This window comes from Oncorhynchus keta, chromosome 36 (genome assembly GCF_023373465.1).
Source record: "Oncorhynchus keta strain PuntledgeMale-10-30-2019 chromosome 36, Oket_V2, whole genome shotgun sequence".
NCBI lineage: Eukaryota > Metazoa > Chordata > Actinopteri > Salmoniformes > Salmonidae > Oncorhynchus > Oncorhynchus keta.
Window position 1 is genome coordinate 23,395,145 of NC_068456.1, and position 13,577 is coordinate 23,408,721.

The window sequence follows — 13,577 nt, forward strand, 5'->3', positions numbered from 1 at the left end:
TATGGCCGGCTGCTGTTCCCATACAGCAGTAGCCCAGGTGAGAGCCCTCCCAGACATCAGTGTGATGAGCTACCTTGGAGCGATCCGAGGGGAAGGAGGAGGGCTGAAGCTCGAAAATGAGGGAACACTGACCTAGAAACGCCTGACAGGTGCTCAACTCTCCATTGAAGCGTTTCGGGGGGAGGTAAACGGGGCTCCTGAGAAGGTGGGGTGGCCGATGAGTTGGCGCTGAGTCGCTAAGGAGCTGCGGGGTTACCACCGTGGTAGGCTGCCTCCCAGACAACCTGTGGAATTGCTCCAGCAAACTGTTCAATGCCAGTCATGGCGTTCAGCCAACATTTGGACCCCCTCCATAAGGCCACGAAGCAGTTCCTCGTGCCTCCCGATGGGGGCTCCTTGCGAGGAGATGGCGTTGTGCAGCTGGCCCTGGGTCTGCTGGGTCAGTCATGGCCATTTCATACTATCAGGAATCAAGGTAGGACCCAAGTGCAGACTGTGTGAAGTAACAACGTTTATTGTAACCGCAGCGGCAGGCAAACGACATGTCAAGGCATGCAGGGGTCGCTAACCCAGAGTAGGAGCAAAGGTAAATGACGGCAGGCAGGCTCAGGGTCAGGGATTGGCAGAGTTCAGTATTCTCGAGGTGGAGCAAAGGTACAGGACGGCAGGCAGGTTCAGGGTCAGGGAATGGCAGAATGGTCAGGCGGCCGGGTACAGGGTCAGGACAGGCAAGGGTCAAAAACCAGGAGGACGAGAAAAAGAGAGGCTGGGAAAAGACAGGAGCTGACAGGACAAACGCTGGTAAGCTTGACAAACAAGACGAATTGGAATAGACAGAAAACACAGGTATAAATACCCAGGGGATAAGTGGAGAAGACAGGCAATACCTGGAGACAAGCACAAAGACAGGTGAAGCAGATCAGGGCGTGACACCCAGTCTGTAATACTTACATGTTTCAAGCAGGCCACCATAGTCCCTGTGCCCAAGAATGCCAAGGTAACCTGTCTAAATTACTACCGCCCCATAGCACTCACATCTGTAGCCATGGAATGCTTTGAAATGGTGGTCATGGCTCATATCAACACTATCATCTCAGAAACCCTGGACCCACTTCAATTCACATACCTCCCAAACAGATCCACAGATGACACAATCTCTATTGCACTCCACACTGCCCTTTCCCACCTGGACGAAAGGAACACCTATGTGAGAATGCTGTTCATAGACTACAGCTCAGCGTTCAACACAATAGTGCCCTCCAAGCTCATCACTAATCTAAAGCCCCTGGGACTGAACACCTCCCTCTGAAACTGGATCCTGGACTTCCTGACAGGCCGCCCCCAGGTGGTGAGGGTAGGCAACAACACATCCGCCACGCTGACCCTCAACACGGGGGCCCCTCAGGGGTCCATGCTTAGTCCCCTCCTGTACTCCCTGTTTACCCACGACTGCGTGGCCGCGCACGACTCCAACACCATCATCAAGTTTTACAATGACACAACGTGGTGGGCCTGATCACCAATGACAATGAGACAGCCTATAGGGAGGTGGTCAGAGACCTGACAGTGTGGTGCCAGGACAATAACCTCTCCCTCAATGTGGGCAAGACAAAGGAGCTTAGTGTGGACTACAGGAAACGGAGGGCCGATCACGCCCCCAGTCACATCAACAGGGCTGAAGTGCAGCGGGTCGAGAGCTTCAAGTTCCTTGGTGTCCTCATCGCTAAGGACCTATCATGGTCCAAACACAACAACACAGTTGTGAAGAGGGTACGACAAACACTCTTCCCCCTCAGGAGGCAGAAAAAAATTAACATGGGCCCTCAGAATCTCAGAAAGTTCTACAGTTGCACCAATGAGAGCATCTTGACTGGCTACATCACCACTTTGAATGGCAACTGCTCAGCATCCAACTGCAAGACGCTACAGAGTGTAATGCGTACATCCAAGAACATCACTGGGCCTAACTCCCTGCCATCCAGGACCTCTAAACCAGGCGGTGTCAGAGGAAGGCCCTAAAAATTTTCAAAGACTCCAGCCACCCAAGTCATAGAATGTTCTCTCTTTTAACGCACGGCAAGCAGTAGCAGAACACTAAGTCTGGACCAAAAGGCTCCTGAACAGCTTCTACCACCAAGCCATAAGACTGCTAAATAGTTAACCATATAGCTACCCGGACTATCTGCATCGACCCTTTTTGCACTAACTCTTTTTGACTCAATGCACACACACTGGACTCTACACACACTCACATATACTTAAACTGACACTCCAACACACACACACACGACACGTACACACAGGCACATATTCTCCACACACACTTATCACACACACTGCTGCTACAGTTTATTATCTATTCTGTTGCCTAGTCACTTTACCCCTACCTAGATGTGCATATCTACCTCAATTTCCTCGTACCACTGCACATCAACTCGTTACTGGTACCCCGTGTATATAGCCAAGCCGTCATCGACTCGTTACTGGTACCCCGTGTATATAGCCAAGCCGTCATCAACTCGTTACTGGTACCCCGTGTATATAGCCAAGCCGTCATCGACTCGTTACTGGTACCCCGTGTATATAGCCAAGCCGTCATCGACTCGTTACTGGTACCCCGTGTATATAGCCAAGCCGTCATCGACTCGTTACTGGTACCCCGTGTATATAGCCGACATCGTTACTGGTACCCCGTGTATATAGCCAAGCCGTCATCGACTCGTTACTGGTACCCCGTGTATATAGCCAAGCCGCCATCGACTCGTTACTGGTACCCCGTGTATATAGCCAAGCCGTCATCGACTCGTTACTGGTACCCCGTGTATATAGCCAAGCCGTCATCGACTCGTTACTGGTACCCCGTGTATATAGCCAAGTTATCGTTACTCATTGTGTATTTATTCCTTGTGTTAATATTTATTTTTCTATTTTTATTATTTATTTTTTATTGTATTCTGCATTGTTGGGAAGGTCTGGTAAGTAAGCATTTCACTGTTAGTCTACACCTGTTGTTTACAATGCATGTGACATTGAAATTGGATTGATTGAAAGTTATTGTTATGTTTATGCCTTTATGACACCTCTCAGTTATATTTTGGTTGTAATGTGTTGATATCACCTATTAAAGGGAAGAACTTATACAACCCTATGTACTTATATTCAAATCAAATCAAAGTTGATTGGTCACGTACACAGTTTATCAGATGTTATAGCGGGTGCAGTGAATGCTTGTGGTACTAGCTCATAACAGTGCAGCAAATATATGTATATTACAGTGAGTTATGTCGAGAATCCAGTGTATATGTAAACAGTGTAACAAAATGCAATGTACTAGATATATTAGAATGAGCTATGTGAAGAATACAGTATATGATTACACAGTGTGAAAAACAATATAAAAGATATTGGGTAGTTTACTACCAGCCAGGTCATTCAAGATTGATATCGAAATTGGACGTCTATCCATGTCTTGAGGACGTCAGGAAAACAAATTAAACTGTCCGCTAGGGGCAATGGTGAGCACTGTTACTATCAATTAGGCTTGGGTTTTGCTATGGTGTTGGTGTAGTCCCTTGACTCTGGATCAGGTTTGGGATAGGGTTTGGGACAGGGTTTGGGTTTGGGACGGTTAAGGTAAGGGTTAAGGTTTGGGACATGGTTAAAATTAAAATAAATAAAAAATGGCGTCCTCGACAGATCGAAAAGACAACCTTCTGATCCAGAGTCATGGTGTTAGAAGATTTGGTGTTGTATGTTTGATCCCAGTTGTGGACACTGTTGTTTTAGGGGCGGTGGGGGGGCGGTGGGGGGGTCGTTTTTATGGGTATCTGTACTTTACTATATATTTTTTTACAACTTTTACTTCTCTCTATTTCCTAATGAAAATAATGTACTTTTTTACTCCATACATTTTCCCTGATACCCGAAAGTACTCGTTATGTTTTGAATGCTTAGCAGGACAGGAAAATGGTCAAATTAAAGCATTTATCAAGAGAACATCCCTGGTCATCCCTATTGTATCTAAACTGGTGCACTCACTAAACACAGATGCTTCATTTGTAAATGATGTCTGAGTGTTGGAGTGTGACACTGACTATCCATAAATAAAAAATAAATAAAAAATAGTGCCGTCTGGTTTGATTAATATAAGGAATCTGAAATTATTTCTTATGTTACTTTTGGTACTTAAGTATATTTTAGCAATTACATTTACGTTAAGTATGTTTAAAACCAAATACTTTTAGACTTTTACTCAAGTAATATTTTATTGTGTGACTTTCACTTTTACTTGAGTAATTTTCTATGAAAGTATCTTTACTTTTACTCAGGTATGACAATTGGGAACTTTTTCCACCACTGCATATCCCAAACCTTAACAGTGGCATAAACATTTGGAATGAGTGCCTAACCGTAATGTTTTAACCCTATCCCAAACCTTAAAACTTACCTTAACCATTCGGTGGGCCTAAACATAATGCTTTAACCTTAAAACTGACCTTAACCATTCGGTGGGCCTAAACATAATGCTTTAACCTTAAAACTTACCTTAACCATTCGGTGGGCCTAAACATAATGCTTTAACCTTAAAACTTACCTTAACCATTCGGTGGGCCTAAACATAATGCTTTAACCTTAAAACTTACCTTAACCATTCGGAGTGTATTAACCTAACCCTTAACTTCTACATTTGACGTTTGGAGAAATGGAATGATACAGAGCAGCAGGAGCAAAAAAAAAATATTGAAGTTGTGTTTGGGGAAAATCCAACACAACACATCACTGAGTAACTGCCTCCTTATTTTCTAGCACGGTGGTGGCTGAATCCTGATATTGGCAAGGACTAGGGATTTATTTTATATAAAAAGAAACAGGATGGAGCAAAGCACAAGCAAAGTCCTGAAGGAAAACCTGTTTCAGTCTGCTTTCCACCAGACTGGGTGAGGAATTCACCTTTCAGCAGGACAAAAACCTACAACACAACAACCTACCAAGACGACAGTGAATGTTCCTGAGTCGTCAAGTTACAGTTTGAAAGTAAATCTACTTGAAAATCTATGCCAAGACTTGAAAATGGCTGTCTAGCCATGATCCCCAACATCTTGACAGAGCTTGAATAATTTTGAAAAGAATAATGGGGAAATATTGCACAATCTAGGTGTGCAAAGCTCTTATAGACTTACTCAAGAAGACTAACAGCTGTAATCGATGCCAAAGTTTTTTCTAACATGTATTGACTCAGGGAGCTGAATACTTATGCAAAGACTACTCAAATGTTGCTGTAATAGGCCTACATGTTTATCATTTGCATGGTGTTTTGTTGCAGGTTTTGTTTCTTGGTTATTAATTGTCAAGCTTTAAAAACCGAAGCCAGACAGCAACATTTTAGTAGCCTAGCTAGGACTGTGGCATGTGTCTTTACACTTTCCTTCCACTGCATGCTGTAGAAAGAACACACAAAAGCAGAGCAATTTAAGATCAATTCACCGATGTGAGCGATTCGAATGCATCAGGCTGTAATTTCATAAAGTCGATGACTCAACTGTTGACTAATTTCTACTCGCTTATGTGTCTTATTCGGTCCGCAGGCCTTGTGTTTGACACATGTGCGCTAGCCACGTTTTGACTGACTTGTGATCATTGCCCTTGCTAGTTTGATTTTATTGATGTTCTCAGCCTTAGTTACAGTCGTTCGTTTTTGTTAAAAATATTGAGTAATTGAAACTGAAACAGTGCATCCCAAATGGGTGGAGGCAACAAATAATGTACCAGGCCAGCTATGATTTACAACCTGATATCAATTTTTGGACTACAAAAAAATGTATTGGTGAATTATATGAATCATGTATTGAACTGCATCCATCCATTCTGCCAACAATGCCTTACTTCATGGAAATTTGAGTCAAATATAACATATTTTTTAAAACCGCTTATAAAGTTTTGAAGCATAAACTAGGAATTTGATATTTTTTACTGATATTATTATTATCTGTTTGCTTCATATCAGCAAAGTAGTTCAAACGCAGTCAGTTCCACTTTAAGGAAGAGCAATACTGTGGTTTCCCTAACATCAACCGCCATCAGCAGTGATTAAACAATAGCTTCTGACCTAACATGGCAGATTTAGCCTCATGTTCTCTTGAAAGCGTTCCAGACAATGAACCTAAGAACTAAGCCTTATTACTGCTGAGACAAATTTCAACATGATCTAATTACCAATATAAATACATATTCTGTGTGTGTGTGTGTGTGTGTGTGTGTGTGTGTGTGTGTGTGTGTGTGTGTGTGTGTGTGTGTGTGTGTGTGTGTGTGTGTGTGTGTGTGTGTGTGTGTGTGTGTGTGTGTGTGTGTGTGTGTGTGTGTGCGTGTGTGTTACTGAGGATTCTGAGGGCGCACACGCACACAAAATCCATTCATGTGAGCATGTGTGACCACACAGACCAGATTTAGAACAGCAGAAGGCCCACAATAGGATGTTCTGTCTGTGTACGGTCGCTATAATTTACCTGTGGGAACATCCTGGTTCATTGCAGTGTATCTTCAACCCCTAAACGGAGCTGAAGTAATCACCCTGCGTCCCAGGATGCTGTGTGGGGGGAGTTACCATCGTAGCCCTGGAGGGTGCTCCTTACTGCTTGCTGCTCTATAAATAGCAGTAAACTTTGGATGACCCCAAAGCTGCTGGCGATTCTGACTGATTTTGTTTGGGGTTGGTGTATAAGGTTTGGCTTTAAAAGTATTTAACAGTATGTGTATGTGAGATCCTGGAAGTATCCCTAGGGGGCGCTCTGACATTCAGATGTCCTGTTTTAAGCGCCAGACTAATGTTTTGACACTGGTCTTTTTCTTTATTGTCCATCAAGACCATCTTTGTACTCGAGTAAAGCTGCGTTTTAACTTTGAACTTTAATGACAGACAATGCCAGAATCTGTTTCTAGATATTGAATGTGACATTATGATAGGACATTGTCATATTCCATTTAAAAGGTTAACGGTTGACCGATTTGTGACGCCACTTCAAAAAGGTAGAGAATGCAATGTTTTTTTTTATTCACTCAAAACAATCAAATCTAAAAGACCCTGTTTTTTCCACACAAAAAGGGCAGAATTCCCAGGATTTGAAAAGGGGAAATTGGATGCAATAAATTAAATGGCACTCAAAACGAACATCTAATTGAATATAAACACTAAGCTTGAAGAAAATAAAACCTCTCTAAAAGGACTCTTACATGACTTAATTCCAAAGTCCTCGCGCTCCATCCCTTGTGAACACATGATTTCAAATGGATGAGAGGGGTGTCAGCCAAGTTCATGTTTAGTGACACCAAAAAATTATAATCTTGCACTTGAAACCTGATCTTAAATAGTTCATAGTTAATATTGTGGCAACACTGCTTTAATCTGTGCAGCTGTGGAAGAATGGACTGCTGGGGGAAATGGAAAGATACTATTATCTAATTTAAGAGCAAATACACGCTTGTATCTTGTATGGTAAATCATCAATGATTTATTGACTTTATCCAACACTTGTCAACTGACTGTCTGTGGTAACACACTGATGTACGGTGTATAGTGGTTCCCTATATTGTTCCCTATATTGTTTCCCTACAGAACAATGGCAATGACTTGACTGAGAGGTTAATGTCATCCAATAACCCATTTCTACAATAGCCCTATCTCAATTTAATAGCTGTGTGATTATAGCTAAATGGAGATAATGTACGATACATCTTAATGTTTTGAAAGCAGCAACTCTGCTGTGTCACTATACAGGGGAAATTCACCAGTGCCAGGCCAGGGAGGATAGCTTCAATTTGCCCCCCAGGCCTCCGAGTGGAAACGTGCCATTACACATTAGTTTGCTTATGTAGACCATTAAAGACTTGGTAGGCCCACATGTTCCATCACATGCCTTCAGTGCATCACCTATCTCCCAGCTCCAAAGACCTGCTCAATACTAGAGGGGAAAAATGGGACTATCATTAATATTCAATTTAACCTGGAAACATGGGTGAGCTCTGTGCCTCTGTAGATAAAGGAAAACATAATACACCAGAATAAAAGTTCAGTGTGCTTAATTCGGAATTATACCTACCCTATGTATACAACAGTCTTCTTGTATGCAGTGTTGCAAAAGCACAGTAACTCAATGACCAACCTGGAGTGAAGACAGACCTGTTATTACCTTCAGCATTTCTGTTAGATTACAGTCCTTTAGACCAAGCCTTAGTCCTACCTCAGTGACACAAAATGTACAGGATTACCCCATAGTGTTTTTTCTCAAAAGGAAAGTTTAATTTCACAAATCAGTATAATAGTTTCAATAAATATAATCTCCACAATGTAGCTTTTTAAATTAAAACTAAAATGTAATTGATATCTTAACGTAGACAGGCAAATTATTATTTAATTTGACATAACACCTGACATAACACCCGAACCTGTTTACAATCATTTCAGACAACCTTTCTTGTCCCTGGCCTGTTTTGTTATTCCTTCTTACCTACTAGGCCTACTATTGGAGGCGTATCCCTTATGAAGGCGTTGGACACATTGGAAATACAGAGGTAATATAAATGTAATTCTTGCTAAAAGTGTAAAAATCGATGTTCAGATGTTTCATATAGCATTGTAACAGTGCTTCTTCACCCGGTTTCAAAGCACTTGACATGGTAAGGGGTTACTTTACCCAAATTCAACGTTCCATAATTTAAAATACCTCTTAAAATACCTCTGGTGAACCACTGAATATATTAAAACCAGCCAATATTATTACCTTCAACTCAAGGGCTTGAATTGGAGTAAACATGTACAGAAAAATGTAGCCTAAGTAAACATTAACAAAACCCTCGAATTATAATTTAAACCCTGGTCGTAGGCGCTATCGGCTTCGTTATGCAGTCAAATATTTTTCTGAGGTCGAAAAATAAATAGGCTGTTGCAAATAATAATAGCCTTACACAAAGTTGTTACTCGTATGGCTATGCACAGCTCGTTAGTAGCACCAAATGTTGTTTGTAGGCAATTATTTTTAGCCACAAAACACTCCATGCATGTTGCTCAAATAGTGCGCTCTCAGTGCAGGCATATCACAGTACACTACACTAGAGGCGCTGAAGTAGCGGCGTTCAGACTGAATAGGCTCTTTGATGTGCCTCTGACGTGTCCAGTACTCCAGCACAATACTATGATTGGAGCGCACCCACAATGCTCGATTCCCCATTTTAAATGCATTGTTTGCCTAAACATGAAACATATTCAAACCATCATTGTCCTTAGAGGGGGGACTCGCTACGACAGACGATGAACACTTGTACGCGCACACCGCACATAGGTGTAAACAGTCACGTACGCACGCACGGATGGCTCGTGTGCACGCACAAACACACAGATGAGGTGATGGTAAACAGATACGGAAACTGAGCCATCCTGACAAATCAATATAGTGCACTGAAAGTCTATTTTGTTTCAACAATATCGAATGGGGAAGAGGCATTTGTTGACAGTTAAAACATCAGCAATCTACAGGCTCCTCCCCTTTAGTGATGTAGCCTTGTGATAAGACGCAACCTTCTTAATGACTAATTTCTCTATCCCAGCCCCGGCTACTCTCTATCCTACAAGTTCCTTCATGCATGCAATGTCCTGATCCGATCGCGTCTGACCTTTTCGTTTTTAAACACAAAACCCGAGATTTTTGTCAGTGTCCGGCATGGGAGATCAGAAAGAGCCGCCGATGGTGCACCGATCTACTTCATTTAGTATCAAGAGTCTGCTGCTTCCCTCAAAATGTGAAAAACAGGACTCGGTGCTCCCAGAAAAAAACACTGTTTCTTCGGGTTCTGATTCGGAAAAATCTCTGGATCCTGATATGGAATCTGCACCTTTGAACCCAGAGAAACCGAAGAAGGAGGACGAGGGTACCGAGCGGGCGACAGAGCCTAGCAAAAATGGGAAATATGATAAACCGCCATTCAGCTACAACGCCTTGATTATGATGGCTATCAGACAGAGTCCTGAGAAGAGACTGACTCTGAACGGTATCTATGAGTTTATCATGAAGAACTTCCCATATTACCGGGAGCACAAGCAAGGCTGGCAAAACTCTATCCGCCACAACTTGAGCCTCAATAAGTGTTTTGTGAAAGTGCCAAGGCATTACGACGACCCGGGCAAAGGGAACTACTGGATGTTGGACCCTTCGAGCGACGATGTGTTTATTGGTGGAACTACGGGAAAACTTCGGAGACGCTCTGCTACCTCAAGGGGTAAACTGGCGATGAAACGGGGACTACGCTTTGCGCCTCTCAGTTTGGGAATAAACGACAGGGCGAACAACCCTCTGTATTGGCAAATCTCTCCGTTTTTATCGTTGCACCATCCCCATTACAATGGATCATCTGCAGGATTTCTGAACCAAGGGCACGCGTATGGGTCTCTACTCCCCGGGGTGGACCAGCTGAGTAACGGGGACCTTACACGCCATCTAGGTGGATCTGTCGGTGCTCTGGGTTTGTCAAACAGTTACGGTGTAAGCACGTCTGGGCTACTATCGGGACAGAGTGGCTACTTTGTCTCAGGGAGCCAGCACCCGCCGCCGCATCTCCAGCAGAGCGCGCAGGGCTATGGTGTGCCGACGAGCTCGCCACAAACACTGATCTCGAACTCTCTAAGAACGTCCCTACCGTCTTTTTCACCGGGAATTTCTAGCGGGTTTCCAGGAGTGTTGTCCCATCAAAAGAGGGTCACTCCAAATGCTTTCTTAAACTGATTGCACAACGACAACATGGGGAGGACATACAAAAGCACCATATAAATGGCAATTATAGGGTAAACAAACAGTGATCACAAATTAGGTCAGAAACAATAATTCCTCAAAACAAATATGGCCATAGCAGCCTATGTATCCTGAAGTGCAACGATGTATTATTTTGCGTTGAAAGACAAACTTTGTTACCTGTGGGTTGTAAAATGTAACTATAGACTTGCCAAAGGTAACTTTATTTCGGGCTATTTATATCGTACAGATTTTCATTATTTGAATAATTTATTTATGTTTTGTATTTATTGTACAATGTATTTACATTTTATTGTCAGTGTATTCATCAGTAGGCATATTGAATAAAAAACATACAGTTTATTCATTATTTATATGAGACTTAATTTAGAACGTTTTGGGGGAAAACGTCATACAGATCAGGGTTAAGACACGCGGGAGAAAATAAAAGCCTACAAAAGTCATATCTTCTCAGGTTCTCTGTCCAGAGACTCCAATGTAGGCTACTGCTGTAGGCCTATCTGTAATGTATGCTACACATTTTATTATTTAGAGAGAAGTAGAGTTTTGTGTGTACTCTTAAATTAATGATAGCCTATTTTGTCACCTATTTTGTTGATGGGTCCGAAATAAGCACATGTAGATTAAAGGACACAACAATGCAGTGCAGGCCTCCTCCTCGTGTGAGGACTACCTACGTCTTTCATATAAAGCACTTGAGGTTTCAGTTTCTCGTTAAAACCAGTTCCGGTTGTCTTGACACTTGCCATGTTTGATAAAGGTGTTATAGGCTACTACCTATTCAGGTCTGCAAGTTAAGAGTCTGATCATTTAGTCATATTACATCAAACACACATTTGGCAAACAGGCGTATAATATCCACACCAATATAGCATTTATCATCTAAATCAGTGGTTCCTATTTTTTTCTTAGTCACGTCTACACCTTACAATTATACACAATACGATAAGGCCTACCAGCTTCCTATATATAACCCTGACAAAATGACAAAAATGTAATATGCCCATGTGTGGGGCGGCAGGTAGCCTAGCGGAGCGTTGGGCCAGTAAACGAAAGGACGCTGGTTCCAATCTCCGAGCCGACAAGGTGAAAAATCTGTCGATGTGACCCTACTTGCTCTTGTAAATCGCTTTGGATAAGAGCGTCTGCTAAATGACTCAAATGTAAAACAAACAAAAAAACACAAAAAAAAAAGAAAACGTACATTTATCCTGTAAATTAAGACTATACTCTGAGCTGTAAATTGCCTTACGCTTTCAGTAATAGGCTATATCCAAACTCACATTCTGAGAATAATGGTTTGAAATAGTCTAGGCCTATTCAAATAAATAGAACAACATCATTCATCACTGATACTTCTGGAATCTGGTTTGCATAACACTGGGGTTGGGCCTACAGAACCACAGTTTGGTAAGCGCTGATCCAAATAAATAACATTCTGCATTGTTATTGTAATGACCAGTTAATCAAGATTCCATTATCCAATAGGCCTATTTACAAGCAAAATAGTATAATATTCAGGAGGGTAATGCGCTGATTCACACACATTTTGGCCTAACATTTGACAGATTTATTTCCTTTGTTGGAAAGACTATATACAGGTTTATTTATTTCACAACATTGTATTTTGGATGTTGACGATTTTTTTGTAAATGTTCTTTCAAAGTTTTGCACTTTTTGTTGTTAGAATAGGCCTACCTAATGTATGAGTATTGTCTGTTTTTGTTGCTGTATGTTTTGAAAAAAATAAACTTGATTAAAGTATAAGACATTACACTTTGCTATAGGTTTGCTATGTGTAGCATGAATGAAAGAACAACACAAACCTAATGTACGGGTTATACATTCAGACACGCTATAGTCAGAGGAAAGAATATGCAGCCTATGTAGCTAGCATAACAAAATATGTGTTTTATCAACGGAAACAAATATGCACATTTTTTATGGCTGGAAAAGGATAGCAAATTCACGTAAAATTGGGCTTAAAGTCTTCACCCTAAAAGCATCTCATCCCATACTCTTCTGCTGCTGAATCTCACAAGGTGAAGGGAAAATATAAATATAGAGGATAGGTTATGTTTCTGAAACAACGACTCCCCTTTCAATGCAAACCACAGTACAACGTTTCTGTCAAGACCATCAGCCCAAGTAATTAATTCATTTCAAATGATTACAATAGGCAGGATAGGGTCATTTGTACTGTGTGCAATTAGGCTACTTTGTCAATCATTTATATTTCTGTGGATAAAAATATATAAATGGTGTCATAAAATAGTAAAAACATTTGTAAATTCAATTGAAATGTGTGGTGAGTTTTCGATACGCATGGTATTTGATACAACTGCAGTGAAACGATCGATGTCCGCTTTTCCTGTTCATAAACAACTATGCGGTGGGATGACATGGCCTACAGATTTCATGTTTCTGAGATGCGGCATATACTGCCATTCTTCATTTCAAAGCAATAGGCTACAATGTATTTAATATATATGCCTATTCATTTGTAATTAATTTGTAATTAATAGGCAGATATATATTAAACATAATAAACATACATTGATTGTGTTTTGTCAGTACAAAATGGTAGGTTACAAAATGGTTAAGCCCAATTCCACCTAAAATACACAGGCATGCCACCCATGCCAAATGTATTGAAATTGACCAAATTAATTGAAGCTCTCGCAATATGTCTAGTGTAGAACCATATGCCTACTTTGTTATAAAACCATTTGGACAGAAGTGACTTATTCATAATATTACATATTACTTAATCATAAAATT

The 13,577-nt window shown here is 41.4% G+C and overlaps 1 protein-coding gene across 1 annotated transcript; it reads left to right on the forward strand.

Annotated features, from left to right (window-relative positions):
• The first annotated feature begins 9,707 nt into the window (after nt 1-9,707).
• Nucleotides 9,708-13,071, forward strand: LOC118369823 (forkhead box protein G1-like). Its single transcript, XM_035754548.2, has one exon. It carries the CDS (start codon nt 9,711-9,713, stop codon nt 10,767-10,769), a length of 1,059 nt encoding a protein of 352 aa, XP_035610441.1. The 5' UTR covers nt 9,708-9,710; the 3' UTR covers nt 10,770-13,071.
• Nucleotides 13,072-13,577: the final 506 nt, after the last annotated feature.